Consider the following 15,583-nt stretch of genomic DNA (forward strand, 5'->3'; position numbering starts at 1 on the left):
AGTGTTTTTCAAGCCTCTAGGCCCAGGACTCAAGTCACATTGTTGGCCACATGGGATCCAGGTGCCTTAACCACCACACTACCAGCTGGCCTAAATATTCTATAACTTCTAAGGCACTCCATATGTTGGATATAAACTTGTTTTTTTGATGAGATTTTTGAAAATCCCATTCTATATATGTATATCCTCATCTGTCACTGATGACTTAATACAGACTGAATTTCTCTGATTTATGTTGGAAATAAACTTGTTTTTTTGATGATGAGATTTTTGAAAATCCCATTCTATATATGTATATCCTCATCTGTCACTGATGACTTAATACAGACTGAATTTCTCTGATTTTTCATTAAAGTCCTGGCAACTTATATTAATCATTTTTTTAAGAGAGCTGTTTTGCTATAGGGCGTGTGCACTCACCAGCAAGACAGAGAGAGAGAAAAGGAGAAAAAGAAAGCAAGAAGTCACTCCCTTGGGGCACTGGCCATGCTGCAATCCCTTCTCCTCTAATCTCCTCTCAGGATTTTGGGCTCGCACACCTGCGCCTGGTGTGAGTTTTGAGTCACCGGGTCTGGGACTCAAACCACGATTGACTAGTGGAAGTCCAGCGATGTAACCATGATGCCATCTGTGGGTCCCTATATTAATAATTTTTAAACTAGAATCTTATACTGTAAAGTCATCAGCAGTGTACATCATTAGTGTACAATAATCAGTGTCCACAGCAATAGATGGTTAAGACTTCCTGAGACACAGGATCTCTCGTTCTTTCAAGTCTAAGTCAGCTTAGACTTAATAGGTGTGTCATGAAGGGTAAGTGATTCGAAATCTTTTATTTTTAGTACTGATCATCTCTATAATGGGAATTAAAAATCATTTGTAACACATAGAACAATATTTAGAACAATAAAGCGTTGTTTTAAGGATTAGATAATGTATTTAATAAGCGCCTCATGGTAGTAAGTACAGGATAAATATGACTTTTATGATATGGTAATATTTCAGCTATTTTAATTACCTAGCGTAGCACAAAATGCGACTGTTTTGACAAGGTATAGTATGCATTGTATTGATAATTCTTAGATCTTCATGCTCAGAGTAAATGATTATTTATGGACACTTCTGTGTAGCCAGTCTTATGTTATGACCATCTATTTTTCAATTTACAAACCATTGCTGCTCATGTAGTTCACATATAAACAGCAGAGAGAAGGAGGGGACTGGATAGCTTATCTTAAACAGAGAAAGAAACAAAAAACCTAAACCCAGCCAACTCTTAAACAGTTTTGTTCAGGCAAAGGAATACAACAGAACTTTCCTTCTTATGTATTACACATTTTTAGATTTCCTTATTTTAACTTCTTTCCTTGTTCAAGGCCATCTTTAACATTACAGGGGTCAGAGAAAAGTGAAGAAAAGAATATTAACAATGAGAATCAATTCAAACAATTTCTTCTCTCCTGAGTCCTCATGACTACAATGGTTCTCTGGACCCTTTCACATATGTCTGTATAACAATTATAAATATTGAAAGAACAATTAATGGAACCATTACAAAGTTATTTTTGAAAAAAAAATGCTTAGAGAAAAAGAAGGAATCAAGTTATATTTCTCTGGGTATGTTCTGGATCTCCTCAGAAACCTTTCTAAGTTGTAAGGAGAATACAAAATTATTGAGTGTATAAAAACTGTGTAGGTGGCATGTTCATGCTGACTCGCGGCTTGGTGGAGGGGAAAGAAGACCAAGCATGGTATTAAGAGGCTGAGTTTCAAATCCCTTATGTAACCTTAAGTAAATAATTTAGCCACTTGGGGACCTTCTTCTCACTGGAAAATGGAAGATAAGTTTGAAGAAGGTGCTAAATATGTTTCTTCCATTTAGTAGCAATGATCATGGGCAAGACGTTTCTCAGCTTCTTTAAACTGTAGTTTCCTCATCTGTAGAGTGGGGGTACAATAGTATCTTTAGGGCCATTTGGGGTTTCAATGAGAAAGTAGTAATTCACATAAAAAGTTTAGCACAATGTCTGGCATGTGGAGGGCAGCTGATCAGGTTACGTCTGTGTTGTCACTGTGCTTTGTAGCCTTTGGGGGACCCTTCCATGATCACCAACAGCATTTCTCAGGCAGGCCGTGTGGTGAAGGGAAAAGCATTGTGGTCGGTAGGACACAGATAACCGGATTCTAGACCTGGTTCTCTTACCGTTATGTGACCCAGCCAAGCCACCTTGCAGATCTGGGATCCTACTCCCAGCATCTAACATACTTTGCACCGTAGTATTTCTTTTCAATGTTATTGGAGAGGTCTAGTGTGATGGTGGTAAATTTGCTCTCATAGCTTACTGCCTTTTAGATCCGTGACTTAGTTGACACTGGCTTTGGATCAGACCTATGATGCACTATGTGCCTGTGACTAGGGGACAATGGGGGGACTTTTTACAATGATTAGGTTAATGGTGCTGTGTCCAGAAATGCATTGTGGTAAATCGTAAAGTGCTTTCATTTGATTACAGAAAGCTCTTCGTGTAAGCTCTGGGATCTTTGGAAATGCCAAAGCAAGGGGAGTGAAATAAAATAATTTGTTCACTAAGTTGGCCATAGCATAGCAGTTAAGCCCTGTGCGTAGGAAACCGGATCTCACATGATTCATACCAGGTGCAAATCTCAGCTCCACTGGCTTGGGAAACATGCCAGGGATGCCAGGGGTGTGTGTGTGTGTGTGTGTGTGTGTGTGTGTGTGTGCATGCACGCATGCCAGATCTGACATGATGGAGAAGTGGAGGAAAAAGGATGGTGATTTGAATGTGTTCTCCTGTGGGGGTGGGGGGAGCGTACTTTCTTTCTCCGTGATGAACACACACTCCTTCTGGCAATTAAAAAAAATTAATTTGATACCCAAAGTAAAGCAAATGGATGAAAAGCTCCAGCAAATTATACTTGATGCTGAAGCATGATGGGTTCTAAATACTAAAATACTATAGTTTTTTTTTTATAAATCGATGTTAGAAAATACCATTTAACGTTAACGTATTTGTCCTTTACAGTACAAATCAAAGTGAAAATCTGTAGACAAGGAACATTCATTTTATGGAAGGCAATAGGAGAGATGTCTCCTAGGAGAGTTATGTGGTAGGGAAGGAGAAGGGTGTTGAAATCTATAGATACTGAGTAAAGGAAAACAAAGAATCATAAAGCCTGTCTGAGTTTTCTTCATTCTGAATTTATCATCTTTTCCCTCAGTTTTCTCTTTTCTCCCAATCATCAGTCCATTGATGAAGTAGCTCCCTCAGCAGTTAACTTGCACTCAGCCTAGCTATCCCAGCCCCTTCCTACTCACTCACTCCCAGTAGATGCCTGTTACTAAGCCTCACATTTCCCATTTCCTGTCCTGTTCTCATCCTGCCATTCACCCACTCCTTACCTCCTCCTCTGCATTTCCCAGAACTGCCCCCTGCACCCACCAACTGGCAGTGTGGCCTAAATCAAGGTTGTTCACCTCACAGGAACCAGCATCCCCCTCCTTTAGATGTGATACAATCATAGCTGCATTATCTACTTCTACCATGAGATAAAGTCTCAGACTGACTCTGAAATGCCTGTCTGTCTGTCTGTCTTCCTTCCTTCCTTCCTTCCTTCCTTCCTTCCTTCCTTCCTTCCTTCCTTCCTTCCTTCCTTCCTTCCTTCCTTCCTTCCTTCCTTCCTTCCTTCCTTCCTTCCTTCCTTCCTTCCTTCCTTCCTTCCTTCCTTCCTTCCTTCCTTCCTTCCTTCCTTCCTTCCTTCCTTCCTTCCTTCCTTCCTTCCTTCCTTCCTTCCTTTCTCTCTTTCTCTCTCTCTCTCTCTCTCTCTCTTTCTTTCTTTCTTTCTTTCTTTCTTTTTTTCCCTGAAATGCCTTTCTAAACCACACATGCTATTAGGGAAGAATGCAAGATAAAAGAAAAAGCATTGACTTCAAGGTCAGACGGACATGAGGTTAAATGCAGACTCCATTACATATTGGAGCTATTCCCACATCTGAGCTTTGATTTAGTCCCATGTAAAGGAAGGAAACTACAGCCTATAGAGGGGGTTGAATGTGACAGCAAATGTACGTGGAATGCTGGTGCATCAATAAGTGGGATTTCTCGTTTCTCCTTACCCCACCATCATCTCCACCTCTTGAATTTCACATTGGTCACGGTGTCAGGAACAACCTCACCTGCCCTTTACCTGTCTGGTTCCTACACACCCCTTAGATCTAGATGCCTAGCAAGTTAGGGGTGAGGTCCTGCCATGGAGCTCTGGGCCTTTGCAGCTGTGTGGACTTGCACAGTGGATGGCTTTGTTTTACAACATGCTCTGCTTGTGTCACATTTCTGACTAGGCAGTGAGCTCCCAAGTATCTTTAGCACCTTCCCAAACGGGTGGCCTCTAGGATGAGTCTGGTCTTGGAAGTCATTGCCTCCATCAGTGTACCCCAGAGGGAGGGGGGGAGTGGGGAGTGGGGGAAGGGGCTGTGGGGCTAGACTCAACGCCTATTTATCTTTGACACACAGGCATCAGATCTGGTAAGAGGAGCACCCGTCAGCTTTCTCTCTCCTTCCTGTCTGTGGCACAGAAAAGCCAGCAAATTTCCTGCAGACACAGGTAGAGGGGTAAAAGGTGGCAGCAATAGCAGATAAATGCCCATGAATAAGATTTTCCCATTTACAGCAGCTCTTAGCAAGAATGAGACCTTATTCCTCATTCGAACCTTGAAAACAGATCTTAATCCCTGCATTGAAACTAGCCTTGCTTCCATTACAGAGCTAGAGCTGGAAATACACACACACACACACACACACACACACGATGAAAACTATATATTCATTCTGCTCAAACAAGAAAACCTAAAATTAGAGAAATGGAGCATGACTTTACTACCATCAACAGAAGCTAAAATCCTACTGGGAATGTGACTTTTTCAATCTAAAAAGATTTCCCCAAATTCCATCAAAATGCAAAAGAAGACAGGATTTGAGGTGTAATAAGTAGGACAATCCAGGAGGCAGAAAGCTCCACATAAGGACTCTTGACATTTTTCCCTTCAGCAGCACAAAATTGGAACTGATTTTATGTCTTTAGGTGCTATATACAAAAGAATTCTACCCAAGTTTCTCACCATGAGGTGTAAATTATTCATGAAAAATGAAAATGTACTAGATTACAACACTTACATAACTTAGCCTTTCCTTAGAGAATCTGAAAAATACAGTTAATAATTAGACCTCTTTGTAGTCCTGCAAAGCAGCTGCTCTAAGGCAGGTAAATAAGAGGTCTATTATCTTATTTTCTGGTTTCTTGAAGAGAAAGATTCATCTGCCTCTATACTGCTCTTAGGTCTGAATCCACCCAAGACAGGGAGACTACTCCAATTCTCTCCCTTAAATTTATTTAATTTTTTTTTTTTTTTACAATATTAGCAAGCATGGTTTCCAAAGCCCTAGCCATAATGAATAATGTAATTTAAGTCAAATTGCAAAGTTGCTTTAACTAATACAGTCAACTGAATACAAATGTTATAGTTTTTGTACAAATAGTTTTTTTGTTTTTCACTTGAGGGAAAATCTCTCTCTCTGTACCTATGTATACACACACACACACACACACACACACACACACAATGAAAACTATATATTCATTCTGCTCAAACAAGAAAACCTAAAATTAGAGAAATGGAGCATGACTTTACTACCATCAACAGAAGCTAAAATCCTACTGGGAATGTGACTTTTTCAATCTAAAAAGATTTCCCCAAATTCCATCAAAATGCAAAAGAAGACAGGATTTGAGGTGTAATAAGTAGGACAATCCAGGAGGCAGAAAGCTCCACATAAGGACTCTTGACATTTTTCCCTTCAGCAGCACAAAATTGGAACTGATTTTATGTCTTTAGGTGCTATATACAAAAGAATTCTACCCAAGTTTCTCACCATGAGGTGTAAATTATTCATGAAAAATGAAAATGTACTAGATTACAACACTTACATAACTTAGCCTTTCCTTAGAGAATCTGAAAAATACAGTTAATAATTAGACCTCTTTGTAGTCCTGCAAAGCAGCTGCTCTAAGGCAGGTAAATAAGAGGTCTATTATCTTATTTTCTGGTTTCTTGAAGAGAAAGATTCATCTGCCTCTATACTGCTCTTAGGTCTGAATCCACCCAAGACAGGGAGACTACTCCAATTCTCTCCCTTAAATTTATTTAATTTTTTTTTTTTTTTACAATATTAGCAAGCATGGTTTCCAAAGCCCTAGCCATAATGAATAATGTAATTTAAGTCAAATTGCAAAGTTGCTTTAACTAATACAGTCAACTGAATACAAATGTTATAGTTTTTGTACAAATAGTTTTTTTGTTTTTCACTTGAGGGAAAATCTCTCTCTCTGTACCTGTGTTTATTAAAACACACACACACACACACACACACACACACACATTCCTACTTTCTCTCCACAATATTTTATATGGCAATTCTGCTTCATCCAAAGGACTCAGATCCATTACTAAACCAGAACTCACTCTCTGGAGTTAGGATGTAAGTAAAGAGTTTTAAAGGCAGGTAGACAACTCTAGTGGTAGAATACTGACAGAGACATCTCAGCCCAGAGTACTATTTACAAAGGCTGGATTCTGACAGTTGCTGTCTCTGTTTTCTTGGTGAATAACATATTTGGGGCCCAGCTGCTCTCTGTAATCTGTTCCCAGGAACAAGCAAACTGAGAAAAGGGAATGTTTCACAGTTTGATCATCCATCCACAGAGGCCAGTCATTCTACCATGTATTTCAGGAGGGGGATCTGACAGGAGCCTACTCCTCCTACACTGAGGCCTTGCGGAATGAAGATTTTTCTTCTGAAACAAATACAGGCCCCAAAATGGGTCAAGTGGTGAATAGTGGGGAATGTTTAATGCCTCCTACATTTTTCTGAATATAGTCCTGACAGATGGCATTGAATAATAGATGTTTTATAAAACTCTGAGATGAGAGATGAAATAAAGCACAGCCTTACCTTTCTAGACTTCTTGGTGAGTATACATTAACTTATATATCCGTGAACCTATATACAAATAGCTCTGAAGTAATATTCATATTTAGAGGTGAGGAATAAGGAAAGTGCGATGCTTTTAAGCTTTTTCTCTTCCTTTTTAGTGATTTATAGCAGGCCAGATAAAGCACAATATATAAATCTAACTACATATAATTGTTATGTTTTGGATAAGATATTGTTGGAATTGATTTTCATACATAGTAAACATAGGTCAGGCATACCTAAAGAATGGGATTTGTGGACTAATTAAAACTTCTAATAAATCAAGGGCTCTATATGTATGGTATATTTTCTACTACTTTTCAATAAAAATCTTCCTAAAGCCAACTATGTTGAAAAGACTTACTTTTGGGGTTTAAAAGGTGCACCGAGACCTTGAGGTCCTAATTTTGAACATAAATCAACACTTTTTGGAGATATGACTAAGTATTGGTTAACTTACTGCCAGAAATACAATGATTTCATCAGTTTGAAGGTATTGCTTCTAAAATCACAGTGTAAGAATTTGCTTCCTGGTGTGGACTCACACGCCAGGACGAACGAGACAAATAATCACCTGCACCGTTCACAAGGCTGTAATGCAGAGACATGGGCAGTATACATTCATTTCACAGTTGAAGAGACCCTCTCAAACAGGGGTCTGGAAGGTCTTTGAGCTTTTGTAGATCCAAAGTCTCATTTCAGTAGGAAAAAGGGAGCTGTCTATTAGAAATGGGCATGCTAAAGGTATCTGACCAGTGAGTCCACCTCACTGCTGTTTGGTGGTTAACCTTTCCCATCAGCCCAAATCTCTCTTTCTGTCAGGCGAAATTTGTCTGAACAGGTTTGGATTTTGTTTTAATGTTTTTATTTGGCTAAAAGTAACACTCCTGGGGCCAGTAGGTGGTGCAGTGGTTAAGGCACTGGACTCCCACATGACCTACCATAGTTTGAGTCCTGGGCCCAGCAGCTTGAAAATCATGCTAGGTGTATGTGCATCGCATGCCCAAAATCCTGAGAGGAGAATGGAGGAGACAGGATTGTGGCATGGTCATCCCTATGGGGTGTGGATTTCTCATTTTTCCTCTCTTTGTTTCTCTCTGGGAAGTACATGTGTCCTATGGTAGAAACAAAAACAGAAACAAGACCAAAACCAAAAAATAAGCAAACAAAAAAGAATAGTCCCCATGTAATGGCAAAGGCAAGACAAAATATGCCACTTGCCAGCTGCTACTGTCCCACTGTAGGCCCTTGTGAAAACATCTTATGTTCTCTGCAGACTCTCCACTTTGAATCAGTCTGTTCATTCTTCTAGAGGTCTGGTTCCATCACTTTCCTGCTTGAAAACCTTTCAATGCCAAGTAAGGACTAAACCCTTTAACTTGGCATTAAAGTCCTGCACCACTAGCGTCACACCTGCGATGCAACTGCTCCTGCACACTGATGTTCTGGTCAATTCAGTTGTTAGTTTTTCTGCAGCTGAACTTCACATTTTCCCATCTTTCTTTCTACACTTGCACTTGTCTTTCTAACTAATGATGATGTCTTAAGGGATATGCAGACAAAGTCTTGCAGAATTCTGAGAATAGAAAAATTACTTTTAGCTGGGGGAGTATGAAGGGAGGCATTTAGGAAAAGATTCTGAATATAAATTGTATTTTAATTGGGCCTTTAAGGATGTTATTAGAAAAACTAAATAATCTATATAAATTAAGAAATCAAGACTTAAGATAAATTTATTTGGAAATTAATCTCCCTTTGAAATAGAATGTAAATCTGAAATAAAAAATACTAAAGCAATTACAGCATGGAATACTATAATAATTCAAGTTATAGGAGGTTAAATCTGCACACTCCTTTTATTAAACAAAATTTCTTGTAATGTAAAAAAGCTAGATAAACAGTACTCTAAGACTATATTTGTTTCCAACTTAGATATCTACATAGTGACCATTCGTGGTCCATTGTTAGTGCGATGAAATTGCCTAACTTACATGTTACCATCATTTTCTTTTCTGACTTTCCTTATTAACAAGTTATTTATGAGATGATTGGTAGAGATTAAGAATAAAATCTATGATAAAAGAAGCCGTTAACTTCTTTTACTAAAACTAATGACTGTTTCTTAGGTTATCACTGTTCTATAGAAATGATTTATAATTTTCATTGGTTGTAATATCACATAGAATAAATGAGGTGTACTATATAGTTTCTAAATATGATCTATTTTACCAAATTAGCTCTAATCTCTACTCAAATTCAGTTCCTCTCCACAATTTAGAATTCATCTCACTTTGGACTGCGTTAGCAAGACTACTTCATTTCCTACTCTTGTAATAGAGTTTGTTACTATTGGCTCTCACTCAAAAGATAGTTTAATTTGTGGAAAAGTGACTCTTGTGTATTTACAATGATAAAGAGAGGAAGTGTACCATAGTGACTTACAGCAGGTCTTCTGGAGCCAGCCTAACTGGATTTAAACTCCACCAAGACCATTTATTGGCAGACATAGTTAACTTTTGTTTCAGCTTTGCCATCTGTAAATTGGATATAGTGATATAATGGACCTGTCTCATAAAAGTATTATAAGAATTAAGAGACTGTCCATCTCTCTATATATCCTATTATATACTCTAGAACTGAATAGAATATGTGATATACAATGTTTAACATATTGTATGAGAGAGAGATCATTTGGAATCATACCTGGTACATAAGTTTTACTATTATTATTATTATTATTAACAATAGGATAATTAGTATTTTAAGGCCCAAAGACCTTAAATGAAACGTGAAATAGTTCTTAGTATTTTTATTGTGTTTTTCTTTATGAATCCACTCCCCAAGCTAAACAACTGAAAAAATACCCATTTCATATTTCCCAAATGTCTATAGTTCTTTGTTTAATTGCAAGCTACCAGTTTAAGTTCAGTTAAACTCTCCCTGGTGGCTCTTTGATACAGGCTGAGGACAGAATTTACAAACTTGCTGTGTTCAGCTTGGCTCACCCTTGGGCAGCATGTGAAGAACACCAAGAAAGATGGGGTGTGCTAGTTGATTCCCGCTTCACCTCGGAATGACTCGTATCCAATTACAAATACTGATGAGGTTTGAAGTATTTGAACTGACATCTGAATCGATCAAATTAACTATAAAACCCTGTCAAAACTCAGCTTTTGTGTTAAAGACAGATCACTCAATGGAGGAAAAAAAGGCAGGAAGCTTATCGTTCACTGAACTCTGGAATCATTAGCTCCACTTTCCATTCAGTTCGTGTTTTCCTTTATAATCTCATGCTTTGGGTTGAGAAAAATAATTTTGGGACCATTAAATCCGAGAGCCTAAAGGGACTTTAGAGGCTATCTTGCTCCATCATTCCTTTCATGAACGGGGAAACTGAGATACATTATGTTTGAGTGACTTAGACAATCGCATGGATATAAGTTGATTTGAATTGAAGGGCTGAATTTATTATTTTTTTTTATAAAGGGTGAAATTTTAAGATGATAACTTGGTATTTCACACTCATTAACAGTCTCTGAGTTTCCTCTTCTTGGATGCTAAAAGAATCTCTAAGGTCTTTTGTGGATGCTTTGCTTTTTGGAACTTGTTTCAAATACATAAAGAATATCATATTCAAAAATTGAGGTTTCTCGTATTTATTTTTCTGTGGTTTTCATGTGCAAGCAGAGTGTCATGAGGAGCTGTTAAAGGGTTTCTCTTCTACCATTTCTGTGTAATCCAGTGGCAAATCTTACATCTAATAAACTGCAAAACACAGAATCTACAATTCTTGAAGCTGTTGTTGGGGTGTTCCTTTTATCACATTTCTTTAGATTAAACTGAAATTAAGCCTGTTAGTTCTTTTGCCATCACACCTTCCTTCAAAGTGAGATTTTTTTTTTGAGAGATTTTTGAAATAGGGCACATGCGCTCGCCAGAAAGACAGAGAGAGACAGAGAGATAGAAAGCAAGAAATCACCCCCTAGGGAAGATGGCCATGCCACAATACCATCTCCTCCATTCTCCTCTCGGGATCCTGGGCACGCATGCACACGCACCCAGCATGAGTTTAAGCCACCAGGTCCGGGACTCAAACTGCTGTCAATTATATGGGAGTCCAGCGACGTAGCCATTACACCAACTGCTGGTTCCCAGAGTGAGATATTTTAGCTGTTGACTATTCCAGGTTTCTTACTCCTGTCTCCTCACATGTGTGATCAAACCTACATACATATATGCACTCTCTCAGTTTTTTTTTACCAAGTAGAACCAAAGAATCATGAGGATATATATATATATATATATGAAAAGGTGCAAGAGTCAACCCTTTCAGCCTGCAGGATGCAGTCTGCAATCCACCATTTATGCCCTGCATGAACTCTCCCAATTTCTCCTATTAGCTGCACCGTTCCCTCTAGCCTATTCCTATATCCTTTTTCATTTTATTAGCACAGTTGATTTAAAGCAAAAAAAAAAAAAAAAAAAGGTGAAACTAAACACAAAACCAAAATTGGTCTTCTATGAAGGGAGAGCATGCATGGTCAAGTGTTTTTCCAGGCAGGGTGGGAGCTTATGCTCATTTATCCTCACAGTCATCTCCCCGTGAGGAGCACACGTTTGGAAGGTGGCTGGTTAGGGTTAAGGATCCAGTCAGCTCGTGACCACAGAGCAGAGCAGGAAACAACCAACTGGCTCTCACTAAGAAATAAGACATCCATGGTCTTATTGGCACATGCATGGAACCAACAGAGTGAAACGTTCCTAATCAGTGATATCCAGCCTTTGTGAACCCAGAGGCACAATGTTCTTCTTCCAGGATGATTTGACTTTTAGGCCAGTATCTGAACGAATTGCAAAGTGAGAACCAAGTGATTTTGGCAGCACCTAAGACCAAGGTCAAATGGTAAAAGGATTTATTCAGAACTCGAATTTGATTCTGAGGAAAAAAAGGAAGGCAGTCCAAGAGGAACATGTTTTCCTCTCCAACAGATGATAGGGTCTGAGCCAACCAAATCAAATAGAGCCAGTTTTGAAGCCCCCTCGGATGTGCCTCTACGGTGTTTCTTTGGCAATCCACAAACCACTGGATAGGTGCTGCTGTTCTAAAAGGGATACAAGCCTGTCAGGTTAATTACACAATATTAGGTACGAAAACAAACAGTGCAACACAAAACATAGCTACATCATTATTTGCAGTAAATGTTAACTCTAAATAAGTGCAACCTGTCCACAAATGCTTGCTATAAACTAATTAAAAAAAATAAAATTTGATGGATAAACATGAAAAAAAAATTCTCACTGAGAATTTTTTTTTTTTTAAATATCAGCACTCATTTAGAGTTTGGGATTTGTGAAAGAAAGCTTTAAAAGGAGCAAACCTGATTGGCTGTGGCTGTTGCTGCGAAGGGGACACTTGTTGCAGGAGTTGTTGCTGCAGAGACAGTGGCGGACGTAGCGCTGTGCATCATGGGTACTTTCAGGAGGGGAACCATGGGAGCAGTGAACAGGAGGGTGTAGCATTATGGTAATAGAAGTGGTATTTTGGCATGGTGAATATCAGAGCAGCAAGCCATCATGGGTTAAACCAGCAGATGGCATGCAATCACAATGCAAAGCAAGGAAGCATGGGAGAGAAATAAAAAAGGGAAAATAGCTTATTACAAGTACAATTAAAGGAAGTTTTAAAACATAATCAGTGATTCCCAGAAAGGCCAAAGCAGATTACTTTGGTTGATGTATTTATAAACATTTTATTTCTAACAATAGATCCATTCCCAATTCAGAGTTTACAGTGTATGTAATAATGTTTGTTTCTTAAAACATGAACAGTGATGTCCAATGAGCAAGAAGAGATGATACTCCTTTTAGTGATAAATTCTAAAACACCGAAGCTTCAATATGTAGACCTAATTTAGGATAGGATGTTCTTTGGAATTAATTATGATCAAATTGATTTCTTTTTTCAATTTGGAACTGCTCATGTGAACTGGAATTGCTGTGTATTGAGGTTTATTTGGGTCAATAAGTGTGGAGCAAAAACCATGGCCTTGATGTAAATTTTAACACAGTTCTTCTGAAATAGCCAAACAGCGAATAGATGAATTCTGGCAATGTGCATAGTTCTCGACTCTGAGTGGAACTAATCCATCTGTCCTAAAGACTGACTTTTGTACCAAGGCATTTGGGATGTGTGAGAATAACTGTATACTCTTAAAATGTAACATCTAAGGGAATGCTGAGGTACAAAAAATCATCACAAATAAAGCAACTTAAAATGTAAGGGGATAATCAAGCAAGGCAGCTCAGACATTTAATTTCAAAATACATCCAAGTTACATTTTTAAAAAATAAATACATCTGGGAAACTCTGATAACTCTAACACACAGCAAAGAGGAGATAAAGGCACACCACTATGAAACTTTAAAACATTGATGAAATTAGCCTGCCTCTCTGATAAAGTAAGTTTTTTGGCTAATGCTAAACCATATGAACTATAAAGAGAAACAAAACACAGATCATTAAAAAGCAGACTCATACTTGTGGTTTTCCGTTTTTGCAGTGATTGTTTTAGCACACGAGGTCACATTAAAACCATCATTTTCTTAAACATACAAGTACATTCTTAAAAACCTATGTGTTAACTCTAAAGCCAAATAAACCTTCAGATCTACTATTTCCTAAAGCATTTCTACCATCTCTGAAATAAATTTCAAGCAAGTGAAGGTATCATACATCAATATAAAAGACAAATAAAAAAGGTTGAAACCTACCAATACTGGTAGCGGGTGTCATGCACAAAACTGACCCTGATGTCATGCAATGGTGGGTGGAAAAAGTGAATAAAGGGAAAGAAACAGGTTAGCGGTTTAGAGTTAACATTCAAAGTGAGATTGAAGCACAACCAGAAATAAGTAGGGTTAGTTAACAGTCTTTTAGGGCCATTCACATTGTCAGTACAGACACAAATATATCTGACTTACTTAAGCCAATATGATTTCAAGCTCGCTCCTGAGACTTACTTTTCACACTTTCTAGTCATGCAGGTAGACATGATTCTAATAAGAATTACATGTGATAATGCCATAGTGTCCTTCCTCTAAGACCTCAAAGTATTTTACAGACATTATCAACTTAATCCTCCAAGGTAAGAGTGGGTATTTTACAGATGAAAAATCTGAGGCATAGTAACTCCTCCAAGGTCATGCAAGTGTGAGACAAGGGGAGAAGGCTAGAAATAGAATTCTATTCCTAAATCCAGGTCAGGTTTTATATTTGTTAGATGATATCAAACTTATTGCCTTCAAAGTTTGTTCATTCGATTGATTATAAAATGTTTTGTATCAACAACAGTAAGAAACTAAGTGTAGTTAAGACTGTATATCCTCCGAATCAAAGGCTTGCAGGGCAGGGCAGGCAAATTGTAGATTCCTGCTTGACAGCTCAGCAATGTAGAAAGACTGAGGTTCCTGAATAGTGGCCCAGATATGCATGTGATCTCCTTTCTGCTGTGAAGTTCATATGATAAAGGAGTGCTGCCCAGCAATAAAGTCTAAACATAGTAGAGGCAACAGAACTGGGGCTGAGCTGGGACCACAGCTAGGGATTTTTGTCATGCTTGCTACAAGGTGACCCCTGAGGAAGTCTTTGCCAAGACTTCTAAGGAAATCTCAAGGTGGTATCTAAGTGGGTAGGTGGAAGGTAGGGAGGTGGGATTCCAGCCCTTCCTTAGGAACAGTTGCCTTACCTGTGGTAGTTTTACAACTGGACATGAATCAGAACATTCATGTCTATATGTTGTGGGGGACTGAAAAAGCTGTAATGAAAATGTTGAGGAATTACCTGCAACTGGTTCAGTTCCTCCGAATGAAAATCAGGGTAGTATACAGGTTTCAATAACTGAAGATTGGGTGTCAGGTAAGTGCCAGAGAAGTTTTTAATGGACACGAACATGTACACTAAGGGTTTTAGAATTGTCTTCTGAGATATTAGGTGAAGAATCTGAGATCAGTGGGTCTTTATTCTCTCTGTTAAACTGTTCAGACCAGAGGGATGCCTAATTTGGTCCAGAGAGACCAGATCTTGCCTAATCTACATTTTGATTAGTCTAATATTACCTAGTCAGGAAAAGAGGCTATTTAACTAGGGGACTGCTGGATTCCTTGACAAACACGTGACAATATATCCCACTAAACACTCCCCCCACCCCACATTCCTTTCCTGACACCATTTTTTTTCTAGCCCTATTTCTTTAATTTTCACACTCAAATTTCTGGAAAGTTGCCTACACATACGTTTTCACTTCTTTGCCCACAATGTATGCTTCCATCCTGTCCAATCTGGCTTTCATTTACACCTCTCCTCTTAAACTGCAAATGCCAATCACGGAAGAACTCCATATCACTCTAGTCTAGGAACTCTGCCATGTGCATCCCTTGTTCTTGTGTCTTAGGAGCACTTAGTACTTGACCACTCCCCCTTAGTAAACCACTCTCCTCCCTTAGATTTCTGATCACACACATGCACCCACCCCCCA

General features: G+C 38.6%; 1 protein-coding gene and 1 long non-coding RNA gene across 9 annotated transcripts in view; one reads left to right on the forward strand and one right to left on the reverse strand.

Moving 5' to 3' along the window:
* Positions 1-15,583, forward strand: part of LOC114009921 (uncharacterized) — a 169,676-nt gene that overhangs the window by 55,106 nt on the left and 98,987 nt on the right. The window lies entirely within an intron of this gene.
* Positions 1-15,583, reverse strand: part of MBNL2 (muscleblind like splicing regulator 2) — a 180,073-nt gene that overhangs the window by 15,874 nt on the left and 148,616 nt on the right. For 2 of the 8 annotated variants that reach the window (XM_006141545.3, XM_006141549.3), the window contains 2 exons: positions 13,821-13,856; positions 12,428-12,522 (listed from right to left, as the gene is read on the reverse strand). The exons of 2 other annotated variants lie outside the window; for them this stretch is intronic. In XM_006141545.3, coding sequence (XP_006141607.1) covers positions 12,428-12,522; positions 13,821-13,856 — 131 coding nt within the window. The remainder of the gene's footprint in view (positions 1-12,427; positions 12,523-13,820; positions 13,857-15,583) is intronic. 4 more of the 8 variants (XM_006141548.3, XM_006141551.3, XM_006141544.3 and 1 more) reach the window with 2 other exon arrangements.

This window comes from Tupaia chinensis, unplaced genomic scaffold (assembly GCF_000334495.1).
Source record: "Tupaia chinensis unplaced genomic scaffold, TupChi_1.0 Scaffold000057_1, whole genome shotgun sequence".
Taxonomy (NCBI): Eukaryota; Metazoa; Chordata; class Mammalia; order Scandentia; family Tupaiidae; genus Tupaia; species Tupaia belangeri.